This window comes from Chiloscyllium plagiosum, chromosome 19, assembly GCF_004010195.1.
Source record: "Chiloscyllium plagiosum isolate BGI_BamShark_2017 chromosome 19, ASM401019v2, whole genome shotgun sequence".
NCBI lineage: Eukaryota > Metazoa > Chordata > Chondrichthyes > Orectolobiformes > Hemiscylliidae > Chiloscyllium > Chiloscyllium plagiosum.
Window position 1 is genome coordinate 30,132,527 of NC_057728.1, and position 19,854 is coordinate 30,152,380.

Consider the following 19,854-nt stretch of genomic DNA (forward strand, 5'->3'; position numbering starts at 1 on the left):
ATCATGTCTCACTAAATTAATTGAGTTTTTTGAAGAAGTAATCAAGAGGATTGATGAGGGTAGAGTGGTGGACATTATCCATTTGGACTTCAGTAAGGTGTTCGACAAGGTTCCACATGGTAGACTGGTTAGTAAGGTTAGATCACATGGCATGTAGGGAGAACTAGCTATTTAGATACAAAACTGGTTTGAAGGTAGGAGACCGAGGTTGGTGGTGGAGGGTTGTTTTTCGGACTGGAGACCTTTGACTAGTGGCGTGCCGCAATGATTGGTGCTGGGTCCATTGCTTTTTTGTCATTTGTATAAGTGGTTTGGATGTGAACATAGGAAGCATGGTTAATAAATTTGCAGATGATACCAAAATTGGTGGTGTAGTGGACAGCCAAGGAAGTTACCTCTGAGTATAATGGAATCTTGATCAGATGGGCCGAGGAGTGGCAGATAGGGTTTCGTTTAGATAAATGTGAAGTTCCAGATTTTGGAAAGGCAAATCAGGACAGGACCTGTAGACTTAATGGTAAGATCCTGGGGAGTGTTGCTGAACAAACAGACCTTGGAGTGCAGGTTCATAGTTCCTTGAAAGTAGAGTTGCAAGCAGACAGGATAGTGATGAAGGCATTTGGTATGCTTGCCTTTATTGACCAGCGCATTGAGTATAGGAGTTTGGAGGTCATGTTATGGCTATACAGTATGTGTTTAGACCACTTTTTGAATACCGCATTTAATTCTGGTCTCCCTCTTAGGAAGGATGTTGTGAAACTGGAAATGGTGCAGAAAAAATTTACAAGGATGTTGCCAGGGTTGGAGGGTTTGAGCTATAGGGAGAGGCTGAATAGGCTGGGGCTATTTTCCCTGCAGCATCAGAGGTTGAGGGGTGACCTTATAGACGTTTGTAAAATCATGCGGGGCATGGATAGGGCAAATCGTCAAGGTCTTTTCCCGAGGTTAGTGGAGTCAAAAATGAGAGGATATAGGTCTAAAGTGAGAGAGGAAAGATTTAACATGGACCTAAGGGGAAACCTTTCATGCAGAGGGTGGTGCATGCATGGAATGATCTGTGAGAGGAAGTGGTGGAGGCTGGTACAAATGCAACATGTACAAGGCACCTGGATGGGTCCCTGAGTTCAGAGGGAAGATGGTTGGGCCTAGGACACCACATTGACGAACTCCTGGAGCTGAGATGACTGATCTCCAGCAATGACCGTACACCCACCCCCCAGTCCTGAAGAAGGGTTACACCCGAAACATCAACTTCTCCACCTGCTGATGCTGCCTGGCTTGCTGTGTTCTTCCAGCCTCCTGCATGTCTACCTTGGATTACAGCATCTGCAGTATTTCATCCATAACCAACTTCTTTTAGGCTAGGAATGTCTCCAACCAGTGGAGAGTTTTCTGTTGACTCCTTTTTTAATAGGGCTTTTCAATGCCGCATTCTGTCAAATGTGGCCTTGTTGTCAAGGTCATTAACCCTCATCTCACTTGAAAATTGAAATCAGTCAGTGTTCATTCCATGGAAATATTTAAACCATGTTAACATTTTTTTTTGAAGATTTAATTTAGTATACTGGGAAATAGGATTTGTATAGCTTGATGTTTGTTAGTCGGCCTAGACTATGTTGTATAATGGACTCTATGCTCCAGATTTGCATCCAACTGGGTAAAGGTTTCTGAACTCAGAGACTGGAAATGCTTGTAAGATGATCTTGAACTAGATGCCAAAACTAAAAGCTCACTTAATTCTAGAATAATGCAGTTTATAGCTATTGTAAATAAATGTTAAAGTCTTGGCTGCAGTTTTACAAAATATTAAATATGTGGCATATTCATCCCATTCAAATAAGTAAAGATTGACATTAGGATACTCACTTCAACCTGTCCAAATTTGCCAGTAAATACAAATCTGCTGTCAATGAAACTAGCTTCTACAGAATACAAGATTTTTAGATTATAGTTCCTCCATTTCCAGGTTGAGTCCAAGACAATCAAGTCGACAGCTTCAACCAACTAATCTATTAAAATCTGGGGAAAATTGTTTTTCAAAGATTTATTTTCACCAGTCTATACTCTGGTTGCATGTTATATTGTTGTAAACTTGTTGTAATGAAGGTGAAATCATTTTAAAAACTAATTTTCGAGGCCTAGCTTGAGTATTTCTTAAAATTGAATCTGTAAAGCTTTTCGCATGATTGGTTAATCTTTGATCATCTGTTACCTAATTTAATTACATTCTTCATTGGATTCTGATCATAGTGAGAATCTGACACATGTTGTCAGTAAAGCTTTGGTATAATAGTGACTGTAAATGTTTACACTTATGAAGAACTGCTTTTGGATCCTAAACAGCCATAGGTTTTGCCAGCCAGTTATTGTCAAATGTAATTCAAATCTACAACCACTGAGAGAGGATAATTTTGCTAAAGATTATTTAGCCAAAAGACTCATGAATGAGATTTGGATAGTGCTTCTTATCCCCTCATTCCAGATTCTGTTACGTGAGTTTGAGTATAAAAGAACTTTTGAATGCACTTTTTACAAGTTCGATGATGTTATGACTAAATTCATGTGTCCACTAATCACTTGGTAGTATTGAACTTTGAATATTACTGTGAGGCAGAGACTTGTCACCCAATGCTTTTCACCTTGTACTGGTTAGGAAAAATACAAGAAATTCAAATGATTACAACAATTTATACAGAAGAATAACCTTGTTGATTGGTTGGCATTTATCTTGATGAGTGGAAGACAATCTTGTACATGTCTCCCTTTTCAGCAATATGATTGCTGTTAATTAGGAACGAGAAAGAGACAGCAAATCTACCACCCTCCAAATGTTCACATGTATTAACACCTCTGTTCTTGATGTCAAAAAGGGTTCTCAATTTCTAGGCATTTGTTCTTGTTATTTAAAAAAAACTTTAGGAACTCTTCCATGAGTTTAATCCATGTTTTGTCCAGCTGATGGCACTACTAGACAAATCAAATCCCAGAATGAGACCTGACTTGATAGATCTCTTTTTTTTATAACTTTAGTTAACATGATGCTCAGTCACTCAAACGTCACATGAGGCTGCAAAGTTTCCTTAACAACAGCAAAGAAATTTATAGCACAAAGAGCTAAGTAAAAACCAAGCTATCCAAATATAAAATATAATTAAAGAAGTCTTAAAACATAGTGCCAGAAACCAGTCAAAACTATCTGTTTTTAGAGATTCAAATCCATTGTAATTACACTCCATCTTAGGATTCTAATTAACCAAATCCCAAAAAGTCTCCGGCAAAGATAAAATCTGTGGAGACAATTTGAAAATTTTCCAAATTTTCCAACATGAGCTCTTCCTGAGTTTCTTCCTGAGCTGGAGTTTTCTTAATCTTAATAATCTTCAGTTTTCTTACCAATCAATCCTGGTTTATAAGTTGCACAAACTAAACCTTTCAACTGAGCTGACTGAGTTTTCCTTGAACTGTCCTGTACTCCTTTTTAAGATATAACTATATAAGAGATAACTAACCTTGTCTTTTAGCCCAGTCAGGTCTCCTCTGAACTACCATAAAAACATTCAATCTCTGATTACAATTTAGAAAACAATCATTAATTAATTAATTAATTAATCTTTTTACTCTACCTACCACATAACATAAACAACTTTTTATTAACTCCACAAGACCTGCAACATCTTGCTTTCTGAGCAATGTTGTTTGGGTCACTGCTGCGGAAGGCCTTTCTGTGCTTGTTTTTTTTTAAAAGGCAAAGTAATCAACATTCATCTACAATTTTGAAACCTCAACTCCAAAAGCTTTATTAAGTTATATCACACCATAGAACAATACGTTCTGAATTTTTGACTTTAAAGGTGCTGAGTTTTTAAACCACTTCTCAATGACTACATTCAATTCGACTATTTTCAAGACTTTTTTAAAAAAATTATTCCAAACATCAAAATTAAACAAAATAACGAAGATGTTGGAAATTTGAAAAAAGAAACTGGAAATACTGCATCTGTGGACAAAGTTAACATTTCAGGTTAGTGACTTAAAACATTGGCGGAATTTTCTTAATTTGGACTTTGCACAACAGGAACAACTACAGTTTCAATCTTCTGTAAAGTGGCCATATAATAGTCCATCTCAAAGAATTGTTGTCCAATTAGGAGGAGGTGGGATATTGACTCAGTGACCCTTCCTACTGCACGCAGCCTTCATTCTTCCTGTGCAGCAGTTGTGCTGCTGAAGGAATATAGGAAAAAGTAGAAATGTTGAGAGGCCTGATCAATCAGATGGGAATGGTCTGACTGTATTATCCCCAGCTCTACTGGGAACTTCAGTCTCTACAGCTCATCAAGCAATTGCATACTTCTACCAGCAGAAGATATCAGAGTTGTCTTGTTCTAACCTTGAAAGGCAAAAGATCTTGAACTCTCACTACTCAGTTCTCCCATGCAGCCTCCTGCTGAGTCACCAAGATGGTCACACAGCGTGGAGTTCATGGAATACTGAGAAAATTGAAATATCAGCAGAATGTTGCTGTAAGTTGCTTAATTAGCCCTTCAGTTCATTTCCTACTGCTTCTGGACAGATCACCTCTTTCAGCCCCTTGGAAAACCTGCAGGAGGTGCAAACGTATTAAAAACAATCTGAGTGTTTTTTTTACTTACTGCCTTTGCAATACCACACAGACTAACTCCTGCTCTCAGCACACACACCCAACATAAACTGTGTTTTTATCCTATTTCTGTCACATTTTCTGATTTTATTATTTCGAGTTTTCTGCATTACTTCATTTCTGTGGTAGATGTCACTGTTGTCTGCTACTTCCCCAGCTTAGATGACACTTTTGGGCCCAATTTCATATCTTGAAAGGTAAGTTAACGAACACTCAAAACCTTTTGATTGCTTTTACTGAGGCCCCTCACTGTCAATGGCCTACACTGGGCCTGCTTCTTTTATTGTTGACTTTATCTCATTTATTCTTCGTCAGTCCGCTGGACATCGACAGCTCCCCCATGGAGATTGTGAAGAGCACCAAATTTCTTGGTGTACACCTGGCAGAGAATCTCACCTGGTCCCTCTGCACCAGTTCCATAGCCAAGAAAGCCCAGCAGCATCTCTACTGTCCGTGCAGGCTGAGGAAAATTCACCTCCCACCTCCCCATCCTCACCACATTCTACAGAGGGTTCATTTAGAATATCCTGAACTACTGCATCACCATTTGGCTCGGGAATTGTACCGTCTCAGATCATAAGACCCTACAACAAATAGTGAGGACAGCTGAGAGGATCATCAGGGTTTCCCTTCCCTCCATTTCAGCCATGCATTCTACACGTTGCGTCCATAAGGCTAAGAGCATTGTGGGAGACCCCACACACCCCTCACTCAAACTCTTCTCCCTCCTGCCATCTGACAGAAGGTACCGGAGCATACGGTCTCTCATGGTCAGACTATGCAACAGTTTCTTCCCCCAGATCATCAGGCTTCTTAACGTAGTATGATCGGACTCTTTCCCATCTGAAATTCTTTTGTATTGCTGCTAGAAAAATGTCTATCATTCATCATTCTACTGTTACACTGAAACTTGCGTGTTTTGCACTTCTTATGCACTTTGTGCTGTGTACAATTGTATAGTTTCTGCTGCCCATGTAGCACCCTCGGTACTGGAGGAACACTGTCTCGTTTTTACAGTATCAGTTGTGTATGATAGAAATGGCAAATAAAAGCTACTCTACTCTACTCCATTTGGTTCTCACCTTATTTCCCTTAACTGTCTGTTGTGCTCCTTTCTCCCTCTGAACTCTTGCTTCTGTGCATTTAAGGTATTGGCCCTAGTTAGTTCCCACAGACTGCTGCATCTCCATGACTTTTAGACTGATATTGACTTCCTCCTGATATATGCAAATTGTTTCCAGTTTGTATGTCATTTAAAGGAAATAGACTATTTTTAGACTAATTAAGTATTTATGGTTGGGTCACAAGTGAGGATTGGAGGAAGTAGATGGGGGGAGGTGGATAATGGAAATGGAGAGGATTAGTGTAACAAATGGGATGATGGAAGAATCAGGAGGAAAAGGGCATAGAGTGAATATTGGTGAAAAGGAAACTGTATGGAAAGAGAAAGAAGATAGGGAAACTATTTGCTGGCGGGATTAAACCTTCATTCATTCATGTTGCTAACTTGTAAACCTGTAAACCTTATCCATAGCTGGAAAGTCACATTGCAGTTAGGTAGCAGTGTGTCCTGACCTCAACACTCAAAAATGTGGCAAAAATCATAAAAACTTCCTTTTTGGTAAATGTCAGTTACTTGACACTAAGCTGGTACTTGTAACTTATCAACTTGCTGTTTACCTCGGATTATAAAAATGATTGAAGGAGAAAATTAGACAGGAGAAAGTGAGGACTGCAGATGCAGGAGATCAGAGTCAAAAAGTGTGGTGCTGGAAAAGCACAGCTGGTCAGGCAGCATCCAAGGAGCAGGAGAATCAACATTTTGAACATAAGCTTTTCATCAGGAGGTGGAGGGCAAAGAGATAAATGAATGTGGGATGGGGCTGAGAGGAGGGTAGCTCGGAATGCGATAGATGGATGAAGGTGGGAGGGGCGGTGATGGTAATAGGTCAGAGTGGAGGGTGGAGCGGATAGGTGGGATGGAAGATGGACAGGTAGGATAGTTCAAGAGGGTGGTGTCGAATTGGAGTGTTGGATCTGGGATAAGGTATCAGGAGGGGAGATGAAAAAACTGGTGAGATCAACATTGATTCTGTGTGGTTGGAGGATCCCAAGACGGAAGGTGAGATGTGCTTCCTTCAGTCGTCGGGTGGCAAAGAGTTGGCGGTGGAGGAGGCACAGGACATGCATGTCTTTGGCGGAGTGGGAGGAGAGTTGAAGTGTCTGGCCACCGGGCAGTGGGTTGTGGTAATTGTTCAGTGCGTCTATCCCAGAGATGTTCTCTGGAACATTCCACACATTGGCATCCTTTCTTCCCAATGTAGAGGAGACCACATCGAGAGCAATGGACACAGTAGATGATGTGTGTGGAGGTGCAGGAAGATGTCAGCCAGATGTGGAAGGATCCTCTGGGGTCTTGGATGGAGGTGAGGGGGGAGATGTCGGAGCAGGTTTTACACCTTCAAATTTTCAGATCTAATTTTCATTCATATAATATTCAAAGCATGACTTAAAGTCTTTATAAGTTTAAAATAAAATCTAAATGTACCTGTGTTTTGGGGGAGGTAGCATATCCATTTGACGAGGTAGTATACTGCTCTGCCCAGTGGAGCTGGGTCTGAGTAGTTAGTGCCTCAATGCTGGACATATTTATGTGAGAGAGGCCATTGTTGTTGGACTGTGTTTCCTACCACCACATTTGGGGACCATGCACAGGCACCACTGGTAGTACTTGTCTGGTGCTTTGAGGACGAGACTGGTGTGTGTATATAGATGTAAATATATCTTTCATCTCTGGTTCTAATCTGATCATTGAAATGCAATTAGTAAAGCTGAATGTAAACAGTTACAATTTATTAATAATTTATGGTAGATTGTTCTAGAGATAAAAGTTTAATTTACAGTTTGCAAAGTAAAAAGTGAATGCTCTGGATTAAAATACCAAGACGCCATGCGTTATGTAATGAATGGATGCAGAAAGGCTTTAAAATAGAGTCCTTACATCCATTTTTTCACTCTGATGGGAATTGGACTAGGGGCATCAAGACAAGGACCAAGTCCTGTTGACCGTGGCCACATGTGACAAATGTAATTTTAGCTCTTCACTCTTGTCCTGCATATGTGCCTTCATCAGTTCAGGAAGGGGGGGTCATTAAAAGGAAATTTGTCCCGCCATGTGTGACCAGGAAGAACTCTTAATCCTTTTATTTCTCTTTTGACACAGATCACATTTGTTGGGTTTGTTGTAGAAAAGCTTCAAAAGCAGGAAAGACAACTTGGTATAATTCTTATCTGGGGAGTGTTGGGTGGGGTAACATGTGAGTTTTCATAACAAAATGATGTATAATGGTAGGATGTGCCCATTCCTGGAATTAATTATCTATCAAATGGTGCAACACCCACCTACCTGACTATACACCTGCTTCTTCTGTGACTCTTCTTTCTCTTTGCCATTCTCCCAAGTGGGCATTAATTCTTTAATTCATTAAGTGTCAGCAGACACTGTGCAGCTGCCTCCTGTCCATTTAACTAAACAGTGGCTTTCAGGCCCAAATAGGATAGCATTTCTTTGTAAATTTAAAGCAGCACTTCCAACACTACAGTGTCAGAAGTAATGCTGCCAGGTTTCTGCTCGGTCGTTGTAAACAAAGACAATCTTTCTGCAGTACTGTAACTTCTCCTTCACTGGTGAGCTAAGGCCATTAACAGCTGTGACTGCGCTCACCTCCTAGTGTGCTAGCGGTCAAGTTCACTGGGAAAGCTTCCTTTATATTTACAAAACATATAGTTGAAAAGGTCGTTGCAAATTAGGTTTGCCTTAAACACCTGGCAAATGTTCAGCTAAATTATTAAAATGCTAAAATAAAAGATCCCAAAGTTTTTAAAATGCTTTTCAGTAATGGAATTAATTCTGGTTAAATGCTAGGTATAAATGTTCATGGAGCTTTTAAAAGATTTAGTTTTGATTTCACTCATTATCCTTGATTAGCTGATTAGAACATAGATTCACATCCAGTCCGTCCTGATAATGTACTGATTGACTGTCTGAATCATGTGATCATCTCTGAATCATGACTTTGCAAACTGTGTATCGGATCTATATCTGTTCTTCGCCACCCCCAGACTACTAGCAATTGTAAAATAGTTTTGCACTGTGTACAGAGGATTTATGATGTGCTTAATAATGTGGACCTCAAGTAACTTGCATTGATATTGGCATTGCATTTACTGACTGCTTTTGCAGCATTGTTAATTACATTCTTTCACATTGAAAGCAGTGAAATTCTCCATAGTTCTGAAGTTCTGAAATGTCGGAAAGCTAAATGGTTCCAACCAAGTCCTATTATTTACGAACAGGTTGTACCAGTATGGATCTTCTCCACCACAAGGGAAGATCTGAGCCACATCAAATCATGATGCTGAATGTTGAAACCTTCACATTATCCCACAGTTGCCAAATCTAGCCTGCAACATTCACCAGTAATTGGGCACCAAGAGAATGATTGCTATAATGTAGCTACTCCAATGTGCAAGAATTATTCGAACCCTGGTTTATGAATATGAAGCAATGATTGTTTTGTACCTTCTTTTATTTGACAATATGAGCAATGAAATGTCTCCAGATTTCATTTCTAGACTGGGATTCTTCAAAATAACTGATATTAAATTCATCAGTTTGTTTTATACTTGTATGTCTACATCCAAAATTACTATTATTCCATAGCCAGAAGAACATTCCAAGCTCAACATGTTACAAGAGGACTTTTTAAACATGAAGACTAACTAAATGCCTTCACTTAGTAGATATAGAAAGATGGTGATAGAAAATAGCCCAGTCAGGCAGGTGAGAACCGTTGGATCAAAGCTCCAGTGTCTTCATTTATCTGAACTCCTGCATAATCATCATCTTCCTTAAATACTTTTTAAATTTAGGCACATCAGTGCCTTTTCAAGCCTCGCTGTTGCTTTTGATTTCAACTGCATTGAAACATTCTGTTTTATGGTGCAAATATTAATAGTTGAAGTATTTAGGATTCCCTTCAGATGAAGCATAATAACTTCACTGCAACATTAACTCATGATGTTAACACTGGAAGAGTATTTATATATTATCCCAAATGGACCAGTTATTTCAAAAATGCTTTTCAATTGAACATTAAATAATTGGAAATAATGAACAGCTTGACTGGTAATCTTAATGTAAATCTTTAGCACAAAGTTGAATTATATTTGTGAAGAAATTAACCAAATGGTAGAAGTGTTTCTACAGGTTGCTGTATTATGTGTACCTGTACACAGCAGTGTTTGATGTACAGGTAGCATCAATTTAATTGGTTGGGCATCGAGTTTGCGATGCAGTGTGGTACCAATATCATGGTTTCAATTTCCTTACCAACTGAGGTAATTGTGAAGATCATGCCATCGCAACCTCACCCCTCACCTGAGATGTGGTAACTCCCAAGTTCACCAACAATGCTCTCTCGGAGACTTTAGGACTGTCGTAACTTTTACTTCGCTTTCACAGGTAGCAGTATTATATGTACAGATAACATGTTACATTGTTCTATTGTACAGGGAGAAATATGTCAAATATAACAACTCAATTTTTTGATTATAAACAGGAAAGAAAATTGATAGCTGGCCCACAAGCAGTCGCTAGTGAATCATTCTATCTGGGCAAGCTTTTTTGTGAGCACATTAAAATAAAGGTTATTATCCTAGATGTCCCCTAAAGATTTGAAAAGATGATATCTCACTCTTAAACTGCATTCATGCAGCTCACAGATGAAAAATATTACAACTTTGAACATTGCAAGAGTGCTACAAAGTAGACTGAAGTTTCCAAGATGAGTTGAGTTGACTTAACGTTTAATTGAAGTGAAGGTTGTTTAGAGCAGAAGATTTACAGACATTTGAGAGATTTCTGGTAGTCAGTCACAACAAATATTTTTATTTCTTAGCAAGCAACAATACTGCACTTCAATCAAAACTTAGTTCAAGCCAAACTGGAGGATCTAATTAAAGAAAATCTTGTAATGAAGGATAGAGGAATTTTCCTGCCTACTAACTTCCACAATAAAATAACAATGCGATGTCAAAGGTACAGTGAACTGCAGGCGATAAGTTTTAATAGATGAGAAAATATCCAGTAAAATCAGGAGCAACAAAAGATCTACAATTAAAAATCTGAAGAGACCTTGAGATGTTAGATGTTTAGCTTCATTCTGAACACAGCACAATGAGAGGGGGCAGCAAAAACAAACAAACACAGTTATAGGGGTATGGCTTCATTCAAAACACTGCTGAGAGAGGCTATGTGGAGGGGTGAAAAGGCCAAGTGGGATCTGTAAGTTTATTAGTTGGTGAGAAGCTGTTGTTAAGGAGTCAGTCTAAATAGCTTAAAACTAAAAAGTTATCATTTGTCAAAAAGGAGTTAGTTGGATTGCAGAAAAGAGCGTTACAAAAAAGTTAAAATTAAATAAAATCGAAATAAAATAGTAATACCCAAGGAAAATATAGTTTTTTAGATTACTTACAGTGTGGAAACAGGCCCTTCGGCCCAACAAGTCCACACCGACACTCCGAAGAGCAACCCACCCAGAACCATTCCCCTACATTTACCCCTTCACCTAACACTATGGGCAATTTAGCATGGCCAATTCACCTAACCTGCACATTGTTGGACTGTGGGAGGAAACCAGAGCACCTGGAGGAAACCCACGCAGACAAGGGGAGAATGTGCAAACTACACACAGTCAGTCGCCTGAGGCAGGAATTGAACCCAGTCGCCTGAGGCAGGAATTGAACCCGGGTCTCTGGCACTGTGAGGCAACAGTGCTAACCACTGTGCCACCGTGCTGTCCACTGTGCCACCGTACCGCCCACTGTGCCACCGTGCCGCACACAGTTGTTACTGATGAGATTTTATTTTAAGGGTAAGAGTAGTTTTCAGAGTTATGGGATAGCAAATCTGTGGGGACAGGTGAAATGTACATCTTGAAGTAAATGTGAAGTCACTGATATGTGGTGTGCCTCAGTTTAACCAGCTACACAAGTTTGAGCTCTGGGTTTTGGAATTTGAGCAGCGACTGGAGTTGCTGCTGTGCATCTGCAACACAGAGGACCATGTGGATAGCATGTATAGGGAAATGGTGTTCCACCAAACATAGAAACATCTAGGTAGTGAGGAAATCTAGGAGAATCAGGCATGCAGTGCAGGAGACTCCTGAATCCATTACGGTTCTTGTCAATTGGAATTTCAGTTTGGAAATTAGTGAAGTTGATAGTTCCTCAGCAGTACAGCCAGAGACAAGTCAATGCCACCAAGGGTGTCTTGCCTAATTTTGGCGGCAGTGGGGGAGAAAGAAGAATGGAAGCACAGTAATAAGAGGGGATTCCATAACTGGGGGATCAGATGTGTGTTTCTATAGCATGAAATATGACTCCAGGCTGTGTATCTTGCCTACCTTCCTGGTGCCAGAGACAAGGATGTAGCAATAGTGTTTAAATCTACAAGATGCACAGCAGAAAATTGCCAAAGATCCTGTGACAGTACTTTCCAAACCCATGACCACTTCCATCTAGGAGCACAACTGCAGCAGGTACATGGGAACACCACTACCTGCCAAGTTCCCCTCCAAACCACTCAGCATCCTGACTTCTAAATACACTATATTGCCATTTCTTCTGGGTCCCTGGGTTAAAATCTTGGAATTCCCTCCCTAAGGACATGGTGAGTCTACCAACAGCACATGGGCTGCAGCAGTTGAAGAAGGCAGCTCACCATCCCCTTCTCACTAAATGCTGGCCAGACAGTGACACCCACACACCATGAGTGAATAATGAAAATAAGTTTACTGAGGCCAACTCTCATCCACTTTATGGAGTTTGCTTACAATATCACATAGTTCACAATTTTAATTTGAAAGCTCCAATATTAAAGGTATGTAGAAAAGTGAACAGTTGTAAACATTGAGTAGTATTACTAAGCAAATAGAAAATCCCTTCTCAAGTTATAAATACTTTGGTCGATGGTGGAGGTTTAATGATAATGTCACTGATCTAGTAATCCAGAGGTCTAGAGGACACAAGCAACCAGTCTGGAATTGAAAGCTCGTCTCAGAAATGGTTGTCAATTATAATAAAGCACACACCTGAATTACTGATGCCTTTTACAAAGTGAAATCTTTGTCTGACCTGGCCTCCAGACCATAGCAGTATAGTTGACTCTCCGTTATCACCTAGCAAATGATTATACCAAACTGCTAAAAAGAATCAGCAATGACCTGTTAAAAAAATTCAGTTTGGAGTTTGCCGGTGTTCCTCAACCCTGACTTCATGATAATCTGTAAACATGTACAAAAGAGCTGAACTCCCAAGGTGAGGTAAGGCTTATGGGGAGACGACGGCCTATTGCTATTTTTGCCATACTGTTAATCTAGAAACCCAGGTAATGAAACAAAAGCAGAAGTTGCTGGCAAAACTCAGGTCTCCCCTCAGCATCTGTGGGGAGAAAGCTGTGTTAACATTTCAAGTCTGGTGACTCTTCTTCAGATGTGAGCCAGTGTTCTGGGGACCTGTGTTCAAATCCCACCATGGCAGGCAGTGGAATTTGAATTCAATAAAAATCTCGAATTAAGAGTCTAATGATGGTCATAAAACTATTGTCAATTGTCAGAAAAACCCATCTGGTTCACTACTGTCCTTTTAGGGAAGGAAACATACCTGATCTAGTCTACCTGTGACCCCAGACAATGTGAGTGACTCTTAACTCTCATCTGGCCAATAAACGTCTAGCCAGTGATGCCCTGTCCCGTGAATGATTTTTTTGAAGTGAGATTATATGTCCTTGACATCAAAGCAGCATTTCACTAAGTGTGGCATTGAGAAGCCCATCAAACCTGGAGTTATTGTGAATCACGGAGAAAACCCTCCTCTGGTTGGTGTACAACTAGCATAAAGAAAGATGGTTGTGGTTATTTGACATCAATCAACTCTGTCCTAGGACAACATTGCTGGAGCTCCTAGTGTCCTAGGGCAATCATCAACAGATGTCATCTCCTCTCTTCCCCCCACCTCTGCCAATGATAAGGTCAGATTTGGGAATGTTCACTAACTGCACAATGTTCAGCACAATTTACGAATCCTCAGGTACAGAACCAGTCTGTGTCCATGTGCAGCCAGACCTAAACTTATAGGTGGAATTAGTATTCGTGACATATAATGCCAGATACTGACCATCCGCAACAAAAGAGAACCTAATCTTCCCTTGACGATCAATAGCACTACTATTGCTATAACACTATTAATATCCTGTGATTACTAATGACCAGAAATGGAACTGGACCAGTCACATACTGAGGCCAGAGGCTGTGAATTCTACAGCAGGTAACTTGCCTTGTGACTGAAGCCATCATCTACGAGGCACAGATCAAGAGTGTGGTGGTATTCTGTCCACATACCTGGATGGTAACTCAACAACATTCGCAAAACAATGATAGCATCCAGGAGAAAGCAGCCTGGCTTGATTGGCATCTCAGTCACCTCCTTGAATACTTACTCCTTGTAATAGCAGTGTGTACCATCTACAAGATGCTCTGCAACAGCTCACCAAACAAACTTTCCATGCATGTGTCTTCCAACACCTAGAATGACAGGGCAATAGCTATATGGGAACACCAGCTCATGCAAGTTTCCCTCCAAGCTAACACACTTAGGAGAGTAATATTTGTACATCTGATCCAGGAAACCTGGGTTCAAAGGGTCTGTCAGAATATCCCTGACAAGGTTCATTTAAAAACAAACAACATGCACTAGGGGTGTAACTATTCCCCCATAGAAGGCAGTAGTTCAAAAAGATGGCATCCTCAAGGTGAATTAGTGTTGGACTCTGAATGTTACCATGCACACATCTTGCAAATGTAAAAAAACTAAGTAGATTCCAATTTATTACAATAGTATCTTGTTCAGGAACTTCAAATATCAAAGTTCAGGAAGGAAGCTGCATTGCAGCATGTATATCACCTATTGATTCATTGGATAATGTGCCAACTAGCCCATGGATGATGTTCCCTCATGTATTTATCCATATCCTGGGAAATTATCTGGCGTCTGCTATACTGAGCAGCCAGCTGTTCTATAGACACAACTGTAATAAGAACTCAGTATGTCAGGAAATAGCTCACAGTCATGACTTTCCACTGTGTCACAGCATAACAGCATGTTGCCATCAATGAGCATTGTATTTTATTGCCCAACCAAAAAATGTGATCTGCCTGAGGCTGTCTACTTAAATAGCTTATCAGCTACCTCTAGCGGCAGGGAGCGTATAATGTATTCTAAGTAGCAAAAGCATTTACATTCAACTGTTAAAATTATATGAAGATTTTATTTTCCAATTGCTCGCCAATTTATACAGTATATAGGTATTTTAATGAGTGAAACTGTTTTAAAATAAAATTACTTCCTTTGGACTGGATTAGAGAAGAATTGAACCAATGGTCCTAATTTTAGCTACCTTCACTCCCAGCTTGGGGAAACTAGGAGGTGGTAGAGGTTGTTGGTTATGAGGGTCGAACTTTTTTTCAAAAGTTGAGTTTCGCTGACCATACCACAGTGGCACAGTGGTAAGGATTGCTGCCTCCCAGCACCGGAGAACCAGGGTCACTTCTAGCCTTGGGTTACTGCCTGTCTGTATGGAGTTTACACATTCTCCTTGTGTCTGCGTGGGTTTCTGCCAGGTGCTGCGGATTCCGCCCACAGCCCAAAGTGTCCAGTGAACCGCAGGCTAGGTAGGTTAGCTATGGTAACTGTATAGATACAGAGCTAGGGTTGGGAGGGATGGTTTTCAGTGGCATGCTCTTTGGAGGGTCAGCACAGACTCAGTGGACCAAATGGCCTCTCCAGTACTGTAGGGATTCTATGGTTTTATCTCTAATTGCACTTGAAGGTGCTGATGAGAGAACTGTTTCACTCCTTTCTCAGTGCTTGCTAGATCGTTTCCAAAGGCAGTAAAGAGTCTGAGTTCTGGGTTCTGGAGTTGTATGGAGGCCATTCTGAGTAAGCAAAAAAAAGTCAATGAATTAGATGGGTTTTAATGATATTGCATTATTGAATTGTTAGTCCAAGCCTCTGCATGTAAGTTATGTATTGTATGAGTTTTCACAAGAGAACTATGGAAGGGGTTTTCCGAAGGGTGACGAGAATGGGGGATTGCTGTTTAAAAATCGGGGGTTGCCCATTTAAAACATATTAGACAAAAAGATTATCCCAAATTTCTGAGAACCTTTAAAAAGCCTCTTGGAAAGATGATGGAAACAGAACCTCTTAAGGCAGAGGTAATTGGATTTTTGTTAAGCTGAAAGATTCTCCATGAGGTTACAATCAGATTAACCATGATTTTGGTGCATGTCAGAGCAGGCTAAAAGGGCTGAATGGCTACTCCTCCTGATCTGTATATTTGTTGCATGACTACAACAATCTGATCTTAGTACTTTCCTGTCCTGTCCTGATGTGCACTTGGTCCACAGAAGAACAAAAGTAACAAGAGGAGCTGCTTTGGGGACTGACGAGAAAGCCATGGACCTTTCGCCATCCCCTAATCACATGCAGAGCCACCTCGTCATTTACTGGCTGTGACCCCCTTGATATCAAACTCTCACTGTTGGATAGATTATTTGTGCAGGTTTAAGCTTATCGACAAGTCCAGATTGATAGCAACAGTTCCTCACTGACAACATTACCAGGCTGCACAGCTGCTGTGGGACTTGTCGTCCATACAGGATGGTGCATTTATCTTTTTTTCAATAAGGTTGTTAAACTTGGCATAACAATTGCTTCTCAACAGTAAAGGACCTTCTGAACAGTTATTATATGTCATACGTGATTGTGAAGTTGTCTTTTTTTTCTACTCAGTCTGTCTCTTTCTCCCATAGATTACTATTCAACAAAGAAGAGGTGTACACGCCCAATCCACCACAGCAGAAGAAAGTAGTGTTACTGAATAGAAGATCTAGAGATGGTTTCAAGGGACTGCACGTCATTTGAAGTAAAACTGCCTTAGGTTCATGAAGAAAATATATTATGAGAGTATTTTATATTCAAATATTTTCATTCAGTTACAGATTATTTACAAATTGAATGTGAAAATGAATTACAATTTGGTTACAAATCATTCTAAACAAAACAATACTTGACCAATAGAAGGAGACTTCTATCATTGAACAGCTCATTTTATTTGGACGTTGGATTATATTTTTCTGGACTTCTTTTGGTTGCTCAAAACAAAGTCTAAAACTTGCAGAAGAAAAACAATTAACTGAGCTCTTGCATCCTGCTGTTTATGTCACGGAATGATTTCCACATTTTCTACTCTATGATGACTTTGTGTGCAAAATGAATTTTAGTAGCTATTTCCTCAGTGATTATTGGTATATATTCTGAATTTTCTTCTATTATTTTGAAAAGTCTTCTTTTGTGATCTTTGAGTTAGTCTCTACCTTAAAATAAACAGTATTGCCCAGCTACAGTGAGTTAAGGGATTGAAAAGTTGACATTGTCAACACTGTGATCAAATCACAAATATCATAACGTTAGCTAAGGATCAATAACTCCCAATAACTCCTTTTATATTGAAAATGAAATTAGGAGACCCCCTCAGATAATCATGAAGCCTATTGGTTCAGAAATGAAAATTTGTAGACTGTTCACTAGATTGCATGAACCATGAACTCGAGAAATTGGAAAAAGTGTCATGCTTCACTAGAGCATGAAATGTAGTTGGGTGGATAGCTTGCCCAGAATTGTTAGGAGTCCAATCTCTCAGATTTTTTGTTGTAAATGTAATTTGTTTGAATTTCGATTGAAGGTTATTGATTTATCCCATGTTTAGATTTCTCTTGTCCAGTTCATCTATACTGTTCAAATGTGCAGACTTTTTTGAGATAGATGCCAAGAAGATTTTACTGTGTTAATTATAAGCCTGACAAAGGTACAAATAGAAAATCATGAGATCTGATTTGCCCCATTTTGCTATCAGCAGAGGCATTATCCATTTCCTTTTTTTGTTGAAATGTTTTTGCTTTGTTCAGCTAAAGAAAATTAGTGTTTTTGCAGGAGTTAAGATGACTAAATTAAGCAAAGAATTATGGAGTCTCTTAGAAAATGTTCAATATCAGAATTTGCAATTACTTTCTTATTTCACATTAACTTTACAGCCTGAGCCTGTGGAAACCCAACTCCCATTTTGTGTCATGAGTGGAGACCGATTTAGGTTATAAATTTGCTGGCTGAGCTGGTAGGTTTGTTCTCAGAGGTTTAGTCACCATGCTAGGTAACATCATCAGTTGAGCCTCTGGTGAAGCGCTGGTGTTATGTTCCACTTTCTTTTTGTGTGCCTTGGTCTATTACAGTGGGTGATATTATTTCCAGTTCTTTTTCTAGAGGTTGGTAAATGGGGTCCAAATCAATGTGTTCATTGATGGAGTTTCAGTTTGAATGCCAGGCTTGTCTTTGCTTAGCCTGACCTAGGATGGATATGTTGTCCTGGTTGAAGTGTTGTCCTCCTTCGCCTGTGTGTAAGGATACTAGTGATAGCTGGTTTTGTTTTTTGGGTGGCTAGTTGGTACTCGTGTGTCCTGGTGGCTAGTTTCATGCCTGTCTATTGTAGTATTTGCTGCAGTCTTTGTAGGATATTTTGTATATGACATTTGTTTTGCTGGCTGTTGGTACAGGATCCTTTAGGTTCATCAGTAGCTGTTTCAGTGTATTGGGAGGTTTGTGGGCTACATGATGCCAAGGGGTCAGAGTAGTCTGGTAGTCACCTCCAAGATGTCTTAGTGTGACTCGAGTCTCTGGGCATTTTGTGTCATCTTGTTTGGGTTTGTTGTTTAACAGGAACTACGAGCAGCAGAAGAAAAATACTTACACAGCGTATTCAAGAACAATGGATATGTGGTAAACACAGTCCACCAATTCTTAAACAACAAACCCAAACAAGATACAACATGCCCAGAGACTCTAGCCACACTACCATACATCAAAGACATCTCAGAGATGACTACCAAATTACTGCGATCCTTGACATCATGGTAGCCCACATGCCTACCAACGCACTGAAACAGCTACAGATGAACGTAAAGGACCTTGTACCAACAGCCAGCAAAATGAATGTCATATACAAAATATCGTACAAGGACTGAAACAGACACTACATTGGACAGACAGGCAGGAAACTAGTCACCAGGATACAGAAGCACCAACGAGCCAACAAAAGAAAAGACCAGCTATCACAAGTAACATTACACACAGATGAAGAAGGACACCACTTCGACTGGGACAACACATCCATCCAAGGACAGACTAAACAGAGACATACACGGGAGTCTCTAGAGGCCTTGCATTCAAACCCGAACTCCAACAATAAACACATCGATTTGGACCCCATTTGCCAACCTCTGAGAAAAAGAACCGGAAATGATTTCACCCACTGTAACAGATGAAGCCACATAAATAGAAAGCAGGACAGAACACCAGCGCTTCACTGGAGGCTTACTGAAGATGTTACCTAGCATGGTGATGAAATGTCTGAAAATAGACCTTCCAGCTCAGTGAGCAAACTTACAACCTGAACCTCAATCTGAGCTACAAATCTTCTCAAAAATTGCAAAGACCCATTTATTTGAAAAGATGTGCAGCTTGTGGATGTTTAACTTATGTCATTTTTGGTTGGACTAATATTTGCTCTCCATTGTTTGGGTATGTAACTTATATAGACATCTACAGTGAGAGGAATGGCAGCCTTCTTTTCAGTTACTCAGGCAGCCCTTGCTGCTTGTCATCCTGATTGATGGCCTGATTTGTTAAACAAGGCTTTTATTGTTTTTGTTTTAATTAATGAATGCAGACGTCATATTATGTTCATTTGGTTATTCTAATATCTAAAAAATTAGAGCTTCCATGTGTCTTTTCCCAGAGTATGCTAATGAAGGAATTTTCAACTCACCGTCTGGTCAGGTAGCTGAGTATTAATATGATGTAGGTGTTTTCCCCTAAGTGAGATCTAAGTCAGCAGGACTAGACTCAGTTCATCATGGTCATTTATATTGTCAGTGTTACTGGAGTTGGTGAAACAGTGGACTGACTCTAATGTATTTTGCAATCAAATCACTTCTTAATATGGAATATAAGCGCAAAAC

The 19,854-nt window shown here is 39.9% G+C and overlaps 1 protein-coding gene across 2 annotated transcripts in view; it reads left to right on the forward strand.

Annotated features, from left to right (window-relative positions):
- The window catches only part of LOC122559649 (cyclin-dependent kinase inhibitor 1-like), a 34,483-nt gene extending 15,875 nt beyond the window's left edge, over window positions 1-18,608 (forward strand). For both annotated transcript variants that reach the window (XM_043709468.1, XM_043709469.1), the window contains exon 3: window positions 16,594-18,608. In XM_043709468.1, the coding sequence (XP_043565403.1) occupies window positions 16,594-16,652 (59 nt within the window). In that variant the 3' untranslated portion in view covers window positions 16,653-18,608. The remainder of the gene's footprint in view (window positions 1-16,593) is intronic.
- The last annotated feature ends 1,246 nt before the right edge of the window (window positions 18,609-19,854 follow it).